General features: G+C 37.4%; 1 protein-coding gene across 1 annotated transcript in view; it reads right to left on the reverse strand.

Moving 5' to 3' along the window:
- WDR49 (WD repeat domain 49) overlaps window positions 1-15,200 on the reverse strand; it is a 149,285-nt gene that overhangs the window by 14,449 nt on the left and 119,636 nt on the right. The window contains 5 exon segments of the mRNA XM_068545639.1: window positions 2,727-2,873; window positions 4,807-4,819; window positions 4,821-4,888; window positions 4,891-4,916; window positions 13,715-13,893. Coding sequence (XP_068401740.1) covers window positions 2,727-2,873; window positions 4,807-4,819; window positions 4,821-4,888; window positions 4,891-4,916; window positions 13,715-13,893 — 433 coding nt within the window.

The raw sequence follows: 15,200 nt of genomic DNA on the forward strand, positions 1-15,200 counted from the left end.
TGGCCTAATTCTCATCATGTCCCTTCTAGAACCCAGCCATCTGGGACTACTCATAGCTCCCTTAGTACACCATCCATATACTGTTCCTTTGCCAGAAATATCGTCCCTCTTTCTTCTTACCTAACTAATATCAATTTAACTTTTAATATCTAGCTCAGGCACAATCTGGTTTCTCTGAAAAATCATCTATGAACCTCCACGTGATCCCACAGTACCCAGTGCTTATCTCTATTATAGCCTTTGATGTAAAACATAATGGTTTCCTAATCTAGTTCCCTCAACTAGTCTTCAAGAGCTTTGAAAGCTGTACCTCTACACGTCAGCTCTGTGCCTCTACCACCCAGCACAAGGGTCAGCACAGAGAAGGCATTCAATATTCACCAGGAAGGCTAAATAAACACATGAGCAAACATGATTTCTGCATCACCTATTTGAAGACTGCTATTATGCAGAGCATGTTACCATCCTCTCCCATTCTCCAGATCTTTATTTCTAAATAGCACACCAGTACCTCAAACTCAGCACATTCCAAACTCAACTCTATTCATCTGTGTCAAACTCAGTCAACGTGGCACCATCTGAAGTCACCCATTGCAGCCAGCTTGGAATCATTTGGACTCCTGCCCTACTTCATCCACAATGCGTCTTTCCTTATGTTTCCTTGATCTTGACTTCCTCTTCTCCTCCCTCACCCTTTGAACTCCTACTCATTTTAAGCCCCAGCTCAGAGGTGACTTCCACTAATTCCTTCTTATGCCCCAGGCAGAGTTAATCTGCCTTCTCCCTTGATGCTTCCACAGAACCTCATTTGTGGTGGCACGTGTCATGCATTCTGTTGTCCTCAGTAGTTTACATCTGTCTCTCCCTCAAGTCGGTGAAGCTTTTTAAAAAAGGAACTATTTTCACTTGCAGAGAAGGCAGATGAGTGGAAATATTTAAAAGGGAGCAAAGGAAGAAAAGCTGAAGAAGAAAATAGAAAAGCAAAAGAGAGAAAACATCTTTTTTAAACGGTGTGGAAATTATAGGAAAATTTTATATTAAGAAATCCAGGAGAAAAAATTCTCTTTGAAAATGTATTAGAGTTTTTTTTGTATTTTCAGTATTCCCAACCGGCCATTCACCCCCAACTTCCCCTACACATCCTCCCTGCCCATGAGGAGAATTTATCTGCAGATGAAGGAGAATTCTCCTGCTGCAGAACGTGCAAGGCTCCTCACAGAAACAGGAGCTCCCAGGGCTGAGGAGAGGCATTTGCTGCCCTCAACCTTGCTCTCTCCCACTTCCTGGCTCTCCAGCTTCTGCAGTCTCCTTCTCTCCTATTTCTCTTGCCTCTATTCTGACTCCTTGCTCCATCTTGGTTTCCTCCTGTGTGCATGTTCTCTGTCTGGACTGTCTTTACACTTTGTTCTGGCTCCCTGGATCTTTTCTTACTGTCTGTTCCCCACATTCTCTTCCGTCTGTGACTCAGCAGGACAAGATAAGTCCTCCCCATCTTTATTCTTGAAGATGAATCATCCTGGGGAAAAAGCAGTAGGCTGATAGACTGAAAGCCCAGTCAGATGCACTAAAGGTTATTTAAAGCCCTAACGTTTGTGGATTCATGTTTTTAGAAGAAATGAGCAGATATCATAGACGATCCTCCTGAGAGCAAATGAACGATTATAGATTTAGAAAAGAGAAACTGAGAAAAAGCGAAGGAAGCTGATAATAATTAGACTGGAAATATAGCGGTGAGAAATGACAGCTGTACCTTGTTTACAAGTGGCATTAAAAAAAAAAAAAAGTTGACCAGCTGTTATAAGGAACCAAGCAGAGACAAGAGGCTTAAACTTCCCCAAGTGTAGACATAAATGCCTCCCTCCTACAAGGGTTATTATTTCTCAAGGATGATGTTGAACCCCCATCTCAGAGGATTTGAAAAGTTTAGAAACCACAGATCTCAGATGGTTCGAGTGCAGTTCTGATCTTTTGACTGTTACAAGTTGAAAACTTCTCTTTTCATTAATTATTTTAAATGAGTTCCCTGCAGTGTCCATATGCTTTCTGAGTGCCTCGCTTGAGTAACAGGCTGTGTCGCCTGCACTCCCGTCGGGTCCCTCTTTGCTGGTAGGATGTTTGTACAGAAATTACTCTTCAAATTCTTAGACACTCGGAAGCCTATAACAGTGCGAAAAATAGAGCATTCTTTTGCACATCTTGTTTCCAAATCCTCGGAGATCATTCACTTCTGTTTTCTAAATTAAGCTTTCTTGTCGACTCATCATATTAGCCTAGCACAACAGCTGGAAGGCTCTAAGACAATACACTTTAAGTAGCTGCTATTTATAGTGTTTCACATGAAAAGAACAAAACCAGATTGTCAGAGACTCTGTCCTGAAGCCGCCTTAGGATATCTTTCTCTCTGGTATCAGATCTGAAAAGTAAGATTACTGGGGGGAATGGGTTCTCATTCACGGCAGACTCATGACATATGTTCATGGCATCCTGACTTCAGAAAAGTGGCAAAACAAAAATATTCCTCTTATGTATTTTGGCCTGTTGGCTGTGCTTTCTGAGAACACAGATCGGCAGCTGAGCTATAAATCTTAGCAGTCAAACCACACTTCATTTCACTGCAACCTACAAGGCTAACACGTGTTACTTTCCTGCTTTTCTACTTTGTTTTCTTAATTGGTTGAGTTTCGTGGGGAGAGAGGATGGACGTGGTATGATGGTTGAGGACTTACTTTCAGAAAGCGATGGAAGCTCTGGAATTTGGGGACATTCCTCCTCTGGCTCTTCCCTAAAGTATTTCTCAGGGTCTAGAAGAAAAGCTGGTTTATTCACTTCAGGTAGTTCTTTCAAGTTTCCAATGCTTAATGACCTAAAACCGCCTTTACAACGGCAGGTTTTAAGGGAGGATGGAAAAAAAAAAGTATAATATCATTAATTCCTCAGAAAGAGCTAGCACATTTCCAAGTTAACTTTTTTAAAAAAATTCTAACCTCCCTGTTACTCAGCTGGTACAGCTGCAGATCAGCAAACCCTATAAACACAGCTGTTCAAGATAAATCCATGGTCCTTTTATGCAAAGGGACCAAAAGAAACTCAAGGCTCCCCATTCATTTATTTTTCATTTTGTATTCTTTGCTATTTTCCCTTGAAAATGAGTATTCTGCAGTTTTGGAAAAGCTCCAGTTTCTCTGTTATCTGCAAGAAAACTGTAGGCTTTGTGAGATGGAATCTATTTCTCAGCATTTAACAACATATCTAAAATTTTGAGTTTGCAGGTTCATTTTCATTTTGCTAAAATGTAAACCAGCTCTTTATAATTGTATCTATGATGCACACAATGAGATAATGGGAAGGAAGACTCTTAATTATGCCCTTACAGGCAAAGTCTTGGACAAAATTAAAAAGTCTTCTTTTTGTTTCATGGGATAAATGGATAATGGAATGGAAGTCTACAAAAACTTAATTCAAGATGTGATTCTATGTTTGTTTAACTGTTAGCTCTGTGAAGGTAAAAACTGTCTGTGCTTTTGTCATTGTGGTGGCTCAGTATTTAGGAAAAGTAAACTAACAGGTAATGAGCACCCGCTCAGAGACAAGTCATGTGCCATGTCAGTGGTTCTCAAACTGTACCAGGCATCAGAATCATCTGCAGGGCTTATCAAAGCACAAACCACTTGCACCATTCCCGTTTCTAACTTAGTTGGGTGGGGATGGGGCCCCAGAATGTACCTAAATTCCCAGTGATGCTGATGCTGGTAGACCAGGGAACGTACTTTGGGAACCAATGTGTTATATTAAAACCAAAGGAGAAATCTTCACAACCTGTAAAGTATCATTATGCCCTTTTGACAGATGAGGAAATCAAGGCTCAAGATGCTTTAGTAACTTGCCTGAATTTATATAACTGGTAAATGGTAGACCTTGGACATCAACTCAAGTATATTTCACTCTAAGAGTTGTGCTCCAAGGTATAATAATAATAAATAATATTACTAATAAAACTGTATTGAGTTTCTACAATATGCCAGGCACTAAGTGCTTCACATATATTTTCTCATGTAATCATGACAAAACCCCTATAGAGTAGATTAGTTTATAAATATGCATTGAATATTAACAAATAATAATGTACCTTTTGACAGCAAAATTTCAAAAGAAACGAGCACATTTGCTCTGTGAAAGTGCAGCTTCCCCTTGGACATAAGTTGACAAAAGATTTGTAGTGAGTGAAATATTCTCGTTATATGACGGAGCTTCGAGAACGATTCTCACTACTCTTCTAAATAACACACTTCAGTATGATAACAATTCTTTTGTTTCAATTACTTTTTTTACAGTTTTTTTCTGGTCAGTCACAACTAAACAAATACGTTGTTCTGTGTGGCTTTGGGCTTTCTGAGAACAAAAATAGTTTTAATTTTATTTTTATCTTTTAAACACTTAGGAGAGAGAATTAACATCCTGTGCCAACTCTATTTTGGAAACTATAGTGGGCACTTTCCACATGTTTTCTGGTTTAGACCTTATACTTCTGCCTATTGTACACTGTGAAGGCTTGGACAAGTCACTTAATATCTCTGAGCCTCGCTTTCCTCCTTTGTTAAAATGAGATCACAAGAGCTTACTTTCAGATTTATTAAGGAACACCAACATTCCTGGCACAGAGAGTAGTTACTTGTTTTCTTCATACGCTTACTTTCAGATTTATTAAGGAATACCAACATTCCGGGCACATAGAGTAGCTACTTGTTTTCTTCATACCAATCTATAAAATAATAACATGATAAAAATATATCAACAGTGATTACATACTGAATGATTTTTTTTATAACTTCACCATTGTAAAGGTTATGTGTTTTTTTCTTATAAACATTTCTTTCCTTATATTCATACCTAAATTTGTAACTTCTGATGGTCTGACACTGGAAGAAAATAATTTATGATGAAACAAAATATCAACCACAAAGGATGAACAGACACTTTCTGGCTATAAATATACACCTTTAACGAAAAAAAAATCTCTATCCTGTGGACCTAAGTAGTGACAGTTGTTTACACTAATCAAGTTATATCTTTGAATAAAATGCCTACTAGCCAGGTGATGGTATAAAAGTGTAAGAGCCACGAAGGAGGAGAAGCTAGTTAAGCAAAGGTCCTGTCCCATGAAAACTGGAAGGTCAAAGAAAAAACTATGAAGAAGAAAATGCCACAGACACGCACACTATCCTTGCCCTGTGTGTAAGTTATATGGGCTAATCAGTGGTATGTGTCAAAAGCTCTTTTATCCAGTGTTATGCCTGGATCTTCATTTATGGTATCCAAAATGCAAAAAGAAAATAAAAGTTCAGTGCTTTTGAGGCTTGTTATACGAATCGATAGGAAAACTTTAGATTAGCTTGAATCCACAGGAAAAGTTTTTATCAATAAAACACAGGAAGTGAAACCAGTCCATAGTTGTATATAATTCCAGTCAGAAAACAGGAAATGGTCTCAAATATATTTAACATTCACTGTCACAGACCTCAACCTTAACAGCTACAAGCCATGTTTCCAAAAATTGTTATTATTCTCTTGGAAGCCTCAGGCCAGAAAACATACCTATTTTTCACAAAATCATTGAGAGCCATGGGGCCTGCCCTCTCCCTTCTGCCTCCTTTCCTTGCACCCTTTAACCCTTTGTGATTACTGCTGCTCTTAACCTTTATTCCCTATTTTGCTACACACTGAGTAGCTATAGAACCTTGAGATGTTTCCTATACTCTCAGCCTCAATTTCCTGCTCTGTATGAGATTCTTACTGCGATTTTAAAGGAGATAAGATGGATGAATGCTCAGCGATGTGTCTAATAAATAATAGTATTTAATAAATGTTTATTTCCCTCCTTCCTTTTCCTCTCCCCTAGTTGACTGTATCTCCCAAACCCAAATGAGCTTAAAAGTAAAAGTTTCATTTTAGAGTAGTTTTAGAGTTACAGGAAAGTTGCAAAGATAGTACAGAGTTCTGGTATACCCCTCACCCAATTTTCCCTGTTGTTAACATCTTATATTACCCTTTGTCATAATCAATACTGATATATTATGATTAACTAACCTTAGTATTTTATTAGGATTTTCCTAGCTTTCCCTAATGTCCTTTTTCTATCCCAGGATACCACATTACATTTAGTTTTCTGACTCCTTAGTTTTCTCTGGTCTATGATAATTTCTCAGACTTGCCTTGTTTTTGATGACCTTGACAATTTTAAGAAATATTAGTCAGTTTTTTGTAGAATCTCCTTCAATTTGGGTTTGTCTGATGTTTTTCTTATGGTTACACGAGGATTATGGGTTGTTGGGAGGAAGATAACAGAGATGAAGTGCTATTCTAATTATATCTTATCAAGGGCACAGGCTATCAACCTGACTTACCACTGTTGATGTTAACTTTATCACCTGGCCAAGGTTGTGTTTCCCAAGTTTCTGCAAAGTTACTTTTTCCCTTCCTGTCTATACACTACTCTCTGGAGGCAAGTTTCCAAGCACAGTCTATACTTAAGGAAGAAGAAGAGGAGAGTTAAGCTCTACCTCCTTGATTGGGGGGGCGTATCTACATAAATTATTTGGAATTATGGATTTTTTTTTAAGGAAATCTTTGCCATCCAAAAGACTGACGGTAGGTAGCAGCTTTACCCCAAATCACACTGGAACGATCTCCCTCACAACATACTATCTCCCATGAATAAGACATATTATTCAGCCCTCAGAATGGGAGAAAATATTTTCAAACAAAGCAACTGACAAAGGATTAATCTCCAAAATATACAAACAGCTCATGCAGCTCAATATCAAAAAACAAATAACCCAATCAAAAAATGGGCAGAAGATCTACACAGACATTTCTCCAAAGACATACAGATAGATGGCCAACAAACACATGAAAAGATGCTCAACATCACTAATTAATAGAGAAATGCAAATCAAAACTACAATGAGGTATCACCTCATATGAGTTAGAATGGCCATCATCAAAAAATCTACAAACAATAAATGTTGGAAAGGGTGTGGAGAAATAGGAACTCTCTTACACTGTTGGTGGGAATGTAAATTGATACAGCCACTATGGAGAACAGTATGGAGGTTCCTCAAAAAACTACAAATAGAACTACCATATGACCCAGCAATCCCACTCCTGGGCATATACCTGGAGAAAACCATAATTCCAAAAGATACATGCACCCCAATGTTCATTGCAGAACTATTTACAATAGCCAGGACATGGAAGCAACCTAAATGTCCATCAACAGAGGAATGGATAAAGAAGATGTGGTACATATATACAATGAATATTACTCATCCATAAGAAGGAACAAAATAGTGCCATTTGCAGAGACGTTGGTAGACCTAGAGACTGTCATACAGAGTGAGGTAAGTCAGAAAGAGAAAAACAAATATTGTATATCACTTATCTGTGGAGTCTAGAGAAATGGTACAGATGAACTTATTTGCAAAGCAGAAATAGAGAGAGAGGTAGAGAACAAACGTATGGATACCAAGGGGGGAAGGGGTTTGGGATGAATTGTGAGATTTCACAATTCATGAGGGAATTGACATATACACACTACTATGTATAAAACAGGTAACTAATGAGAACCTACTGTATAGTACAGGGAACTCTACTCAGTGCTCTGTGGTGACCTAAATGGGAAGGAAATCTAAAAAAGAGGGGATATGTGTATACGTATAACTGATTCACTTTGCTGTAGAGCAGAAATTAACACAACATTGTAAAGCAACTATACCCCAATCAAAATTAATTTAAAAAAAAGACATGTTTATTCAGCCACGATCTGGGCTTTGAAGACAAGAATAATGGTATCTTTAGAGAGTCATTTTAAATAGTAAGAGAATCTGTAAAAATAAGAAGTTGGTGGTGGAAGCAGGAAAGGTAGATTACCGTGCAGTTAGGTCTTGCAGTTACTAGGTTAAGAATTTTTTTTTTTCCTCAGAAAAGTAAAACTGAAATAAACTGAGGTGCAAAAGTTTGAGGGAGGTCTATCTTTGGACTAGTTAACACCAGACCTTAGTTTTTCTCCAAACACCCTGAATGGTTTCCTGCTTTTAGACCCTTTGTTTTCCAGCTCTCTCATCCAGTGGCATTTAAACTGAGTATCTTTTGGATGAAACGAAAGACTTTGTCTATCTCCACTAAAGAATTTAATCCACAGAGGGAAAGAGGAAGGCGGACAGTAAGAGAAACTCTTCTAGAGAGTCATAACAATCTGCACTAATTAGATGACTGCCTAGGAAATGGAGCTATGCTGATAAAACTCCAAGACAAAGGGCAGTTCTATGAACAACTAGACTGTAGAATCAACTTCGATTTACAGGCCAACCTATTGCTTCTTTTCCATAGACATTTGACTTCTTGGAAAGTGGTTACTATGAAAATGTACAGGGAACTGGAAAGAGGTGAATATTCCTAAGAGTCCAATATTCCTAGTGGTCAAATACAAAGAAGCTAAAGAATGTAATAAGGAACACAGAGTTTAAAACTTTTGCAAAAATGTCTTATGTGGTAATGCAAGAAGGGAGCCTACTATGGGCTCTGGCATCCTTGCCATCAATTCTATGAGAAGGAAAGACTCTAAATCTGCCATCTCTCGGTTCTGGATGTAGAAAGGAGGAATGATGTGTGACAAGTCCCCAAGTGCCCTAAAGGAAAGTGAAGGTGCCTAGAGTAGTGGCTTACCCATAGCAGGTACTTGACAAAACATGTGACCACTTGACTCAGAGACCAGCAACTTTTCAATATGGTCACGTGTTGCTTGTCAGGCAGGCAGAATAGAGCAGTGGCAAAGTGTACTGATTCTGGAGTTAGAATGCCTGCTTTGGGGTCCCTGGCTCACCTCTTGTTCGTTGTGTAAATCACTTAACTTTTTTCCGTCTTGCTTTCCTAGTTATGAAATGGAGATTATAATTGTAGATATCACCAAGGATTATAGTGACAATTAAATGTTAAACACATAAAAACCTTAGAACAGTGCCTGGAATATGGTAAGAACTCAATAAGTATTGGCTACTATCTCTTTAAGAAAGAATAATACAATATTTTTCACTCAAAGCAGGAGTTTCAACACCTCCTACAGCCAGTTCTAATACTCTTATTTTATTTTATGTTTGTATTTTTTATATTTATAATATTCCTATTTTATTTTCTCACATAAGCTCTACTGGCAGAATAATTAGATAATCACCGGCATATAAATGATATTAAATATCAGTTCCCGTCTAATAATAATATGGAATTTAGAACATAATTATTTCATATTTCTAAGGAACATTAATTTTAAGAGTACCTTCTGCCTTATATAAACTTACAGAGAAATTAATGGAATATATGTTTCATTTCCCATCTAATTATTTTATCCTGGTTTCTAATAATCATTTCCCCATAAATATTTTTTTAATGGTAGCCAAAGAAAAATTTGTCAGAGAGTAGAAGATGGAGTAGATTTGCTCTTTGTTGCCCTAGAATAAGATGAAGACGGATGAGAGCATGTCCTACAAATGGATAGATCCGACCTACAATTAGAGCCCTTCTATAATAAAGAGTGGTTGAATAACAGAGAAGGCTATCTGCACGATGGTGAGTGTAGCCCATAGGATATATTCAAGAAGAGGCTGGGATGTGCTTCTCTTAAGGCCTCAATAGGAATTAGTCTAGCAGACATCAGATACCTCTTTCAAGTTCATTATCAAATTATTAAAGATTAACAAACGTGAAAAATGTTTACTCTCACAAATAATTAAAAAATACAACATAAAACTGATGATTTATCAGAGTGGCAATTTTAAGACAATGACAACAGTCAGTGTTGGTTCAGAGACAGCCATTTCCATATACTGCTGGTGGTGGAGCCTTCACATCATTGGGATGACAATTTAGCAAGACTCAGAGGCCTTTAAAACTTTGACTCAGCAACTCCGATTCAAAGAATTTATTGTAATGATGAATTCAGTCAGGTACTCTTAACACGTGTGCATGAAGGTATTTAAATAAATGTTTCTCAGTTAAAATTTGTAAACAGTTTAAATATTTTAAAAGAAGAGAATGTTTAAAAAGTTACGTGATACATTCCTAAGAGGCCATTACGAGTACTGATGTCTGTAGATCCTCATATTAAGTAACTCGGAAGTGTGCTGGCTGTATGTTTTTAAGTAGTAAAACAGGTTATAAACTGTGTGTATTATATCCTCACGTTTATAAAATGTATATTTGTTTATTTGTATAAGCATGCTCAGAACAAGACCTGAAGAGTGAAATGCCTCAGAGTTATTGGTGGTTTTGCTGCTAATGATTTCTTTTCATCTTTTTCTTCTCGCTTATTTGTATTTCTAATTTTTCTCCTAATGAACATGTATTATTTTCATAATAAAGAAATACTCTAAGGTTATATTGTCTAAATTATTCATTTTATCTACAATTTTTCTAGATTAATTTTGTGTGAATCCAGAAACCAAATATTGCCATAGATTAAGAAAAATGCATGTCCACTGTGGTTTTTGTTCCCCCATTTACTTTTTTCAGTTATTTCTTTTTTTCCCCATTTTCTAGTGGTAATATGACTTTTGCAGAACCTACAGAAGGAGAAAAATCTATTTCTTTGTGTCAATTTTTAACTCAGCATTAGGACTTCCTATTTTCTCTTAAATTCTGTATTCATCTGCATATCCCCAGGACTTAAATTGAAGACGACATTTTACCACCTACCTACTTCTCACACACAATACTATAAAATACCTTAAGCACTATGAAAACCTGGTATTTATGTATAAGACAGAACATCACAAACGCCAAGCTTTTTATCCTAGAAAGAGAATCTTAGGAGTTAAGGTGAGAACATGGCTTTAAATTATTAAAATTTTCCTTCATTTTTCACGCTTCTTTCATTTTCTATTGGCTTTTTTCTTTTTTCATCTCTATCTTTCTTACTCTTCCTCCCCCTCCATTTAAACAGCCCTCCACCCGCATACACACACCAAATGTGCTTTTCCCCTTTAGTCTCTCTAAATTCTTTCACATATTTAGTTTTCTTTCATACTTTTACATATGGACAAGAAATGGCATGGTTTTCTCCTTGGATTTCCTAATCTGATTAGAAATAGGGCACATTCTTCAGAATAATATTTTCTTAGGGAAAAGGTGATCTGTAATCTCTTCAGTACTGGATGGAGGCCACAAAGGACATTCTACAGCTGACAACTGTATTTCATTTGTAGGTTTTCTCCATAGGATTCATGGACATGCTTCTGGGAGAAGTGAGGGCTGTACCTGCCAAGTCAATTCTGAGGATACGTTTTTAACCTTTTCCTTTCAATTAGTTCAAAAATTCCAAAATGATATTATTCCATTCTATCTCATTATTACAAAGTCGTAAAATTTATTTCAATTCACTCATTTGAATTAAAGGCAGAAATTTTAAATATCACAGGTAATTTTGGATGTGTTGTCACTTGAAAAGATGCAGTAAACAGAGATAACTTTGCTTTTTACTGCCGGAAACATCTCCCAAGGCCCACAGAAATGTATAACGAAGGTGAGATGATCACTCTGTTGTAGTCTTATTTCCTCTGGCAGAATGCAAAACTCTAGTTTTAAGAGAAATCTGTGAATTTAAGAACCTATACATCAGCACTAATTTTCAGAAGACAAGTGAAGTGTCATGGAACAATAGGAAATGAAATAAGATGGATAGAAGTCAGGAAAGAAGTCAACAGTTTAAAGTGCCAATTTTTAAATCTAAGGAAAGGCTAATTTTAAAAAAAAAGAATAACTGAGATTGTCATAAGGAATGGGAAATTAGTATCTTGGCTGAAATACTCAAACAGGAATCTGTGACACTTGCATTCACTCTTCTAGGAGTGTCACAGGAAGAGAAACAATGATCAATCTGTGTTACCCTGGGGTAACTTTATCTCCTGATCTGTACAATTGAGTTGGGTGGCTGGGTGGGGGCATTTTATCGTACAGCAAGTCTTTCCATTCTCAGCACTCTATTCTCGTACAGGGTCGGTCATGCCGTATTTCTAAATTGAAAGATTCTTCTGCCTGAAAGTAAAATGCCACTTGACATTTCAGCAAGCCATAATTCAAGGAAATGGAAGAACAAATACCAAAAGTTAATTTAGTGTAACAGGATGTTTAAAGGGGAATTTTTTTCCCTCCTACCTCGTCATCAGAGGTCCAAAAAGTCTGAAAGCAAAATAATTAATTAATTAAGAGGTTAAAAGGTATTCCCACATTCCAAAGTGAGGTGCTAGATCGATTCCTTGCGCAGGCCCACTTTGTCAAGGAGGTAGCATCTTGTGATGCTCAGGCCAACCACCACTCTAGGATAGAAACAGACTAAGGATGCAGCAATCCTAAGAGAGGACTGCACTGGAGAGAGTCGTAGGTGTGCACTGAGAACCACTCCCACGGGAGAGGAGGAATGCTTCCCCCTCAGTTCTAGCTCCTGTTCACATAAACCAGGCAAAGAGTTTAACACATGCCCCCTGGGGTAACCATTAGAGGGACACAGTGAACCAGTGACTCATTAATATCTGCAAAAGTCTACTGTGGTTGAAAGTACCCCAGTGGGCAGGGGGAGAAGGGGTAGCTGTGGAGCAGTTTGTGTGGCAAGGATGTGCGAGCTTCCTATTGGTCAAGCAGAAGTTAACCCAAGAGAAGCTGTGCAAGAGGCGAGGCTGCCAGTGTGAGGGGACTGGAACAGAAAAACCCCAAATGGTGGGTTTGAGCCCCAAGAGTTTAGCCAAAGAGTGCATTAATTTCGAAAGGTGCAATGCAGAGCTCTCTGCGTGGTGTCATCAGAGAACCCTCAACTGTACTCCCTTAATGTAAACTACGGACTTTAGTTAATAATAAAGTATCAATATTGGTTCATCAATCGTAACAAATGTACCACACTAATGTTTGACACTGTGTGGGATGGGCGTGGGGTATGTAGGAATTCTCTGTGCTTTCTAGGCAATTTTTCTGTAGACCTTAAAAAAAGTAATATAGGCACATGGTAATAAAAATGCCAACTGTATCAAAGAAAATACAATGAACAAAACTGTTTTCTCAAAAGATTGTTTAATATGAAAGGTGAAATTATGAGAGCATGAGTTAGCAAGAATATAGGAAACAAAAGAAACAATTAAAACTGCCTGGCATTACAGTTAGAGGAATGTAAGAATGGGATCCATCAGAGTGGTATGAAAAGAAGAAATGGCTGAACAACAGGAAGGAAAGGCTAGAAGTCATAAAAGGAGAGTGATATCCAATAGTCAAAGTCAAGCTCTTTGAACTTCTGACATATAAACCTCTGTGTGCCTTACCAAAACCAGGAGTAAAATCTGACATACATTTGAAGATGGACAGGTAACTAGCTAGGTAGATACATATATACACATATACACACATATATTGCTTTTGAAGAAAGGGGTTAATTTCCAAAATTAGGTTGATGATGGAGTAGAAACAAAAGACTAGAAGACACAGAATAGAAGTCAAGCATTCAACAGAGACAAGAAGTAAGAATCAGATACCACCCTGAGAACATACGTTCTCCCCTTGCTACACACACATACCTACCAATAGCCTGAATGTTAGCAAAATCTTGAGGTAGTCATTGAACATTCCACAAAGCACAGAAGGAATTTGGGGCCAATTTCACTCTTTACAGGTAAGATGTACTTACTTGTATGTTGACTCTTTGTTTTTCTTATCAAGTAGCGAATGCTTTGATGGGTCTAACCATGATTCCTCCTTAGAAAGCAAAGGAATTTCCTTTATGCTTTTCTCTTGAATCTTATCTTCCATTAAATTAGTATTGCTTGTAGGAAGGGAAAAACAGTTCTCAAGTTGCCAATGCTTTGCCTGAAAAAACAGAGATTTACTTTTATAAAATGTATTTTCCTTGAACATTTATATGTGTCTAACATGTGCTAGATTATTAATTGAAGTCCTGGGGACACCAGAAATGAAGATGATATGGTTCCCGAACTCAAGGAGCTTACAGTCTTCTAAGGGAGATGGGACGCATACATGTAACTTTAATAAAGTTAGAAAGCGATGTATCATAAGAAACAAACAGATATTTTCTGAAGAGATAATAATGAACTGCAAAAAAAGAAATTAACATTCCCACTTTAAAATCCTGTATAGCAAGATGTATATTAACTAGAAAGAAAAACAGAAGAACTGTCGGAATTTTTCATACTACTACTTTCTTTGCATCTTCCCCTCCCAAAATCTCAAATGCCAGTCCAATTACTGAGTACTTTTTCCTAGAAAAATATATGTGTTACATGAAAATATATGTGTTACATGATAGTTTTCACAGATCTTGGCCACAGCTCTTAATGTGTATCCATCTAGCGAGAGCTCCCCATTGACAATTTATGTTTTAAATACAGAAGCAATTTCCTTGTCTTCTATTTGTTCACAGTGTATCCACGGGAATGCAGCAGGGAACACAGGCTGTGTGATATGAGGGAACATTAGGGGTCCCCAGCATATCTGACTGGCCTACGAATGATCAACCTTTGTCAGAGGATTTACAAAGTAAAATGCCTACAGGGGTCAGGAAGGCAGCGTCAATGAATGAATCAAGTCTCATATAAGATGATAAATAACAAATGAAAGTCAGTCTCAGTGTTCATAGGCAAAAGGGAAAGAACGGTGGCATTACACCGACTTAGAGGGAACCCATTTTCCATAAAGGGGGCCATAGCTACTCTCAGGGAATTACATGTTCTTTTCCAAGAGAAGCAAGAAATTTGGATCTTATGTGAAACCTCTTAATGTTTAAACGTGGGCAACTAAATCAAATTTTAAACACTGGGTGAATAGGCTCAATCAAAGTCACTGGCCATCAAAGCAATCAGCTGAGGAGGGGTGCTAGTACACACTCTGCCCAACACAACAGTGGTTAGTGCTGAGATGGACACTGAAGAAGCACAAGCATCATCTAATTTCTTTTTATACCACAGTCATCTGACAGTTTCCTGGGATAAATGTATCTCCACAGATAAACCATCCCTACCCCTATCTCTCCAACTCTAGAAATAGACATAGCACACCACATACTTTTAAAAATCTAACTTGAAAACCAACCTCAGATCAATAGCTATGTTATAAAACTGATTCACAGTTATTTTTTTAAAAAAACTTCTTTTTTGAAA

The sequence above is a fragment of the Eschrichtius robustus genome, chromosome 6 (genome assembly GCF_028021215.1).
Source record: "Eschrichtius robustus isolate mEscRob2 chromosome 6, mEscRob2.pri, whole genome shotgun sequence".
Lineage (NCBI taxonomy): Eukaryota > Metazoa > Chordata > Mammalia > Artiodactyla > Eschrichtiidae > Eschrichtius > Eschrichtius robustus.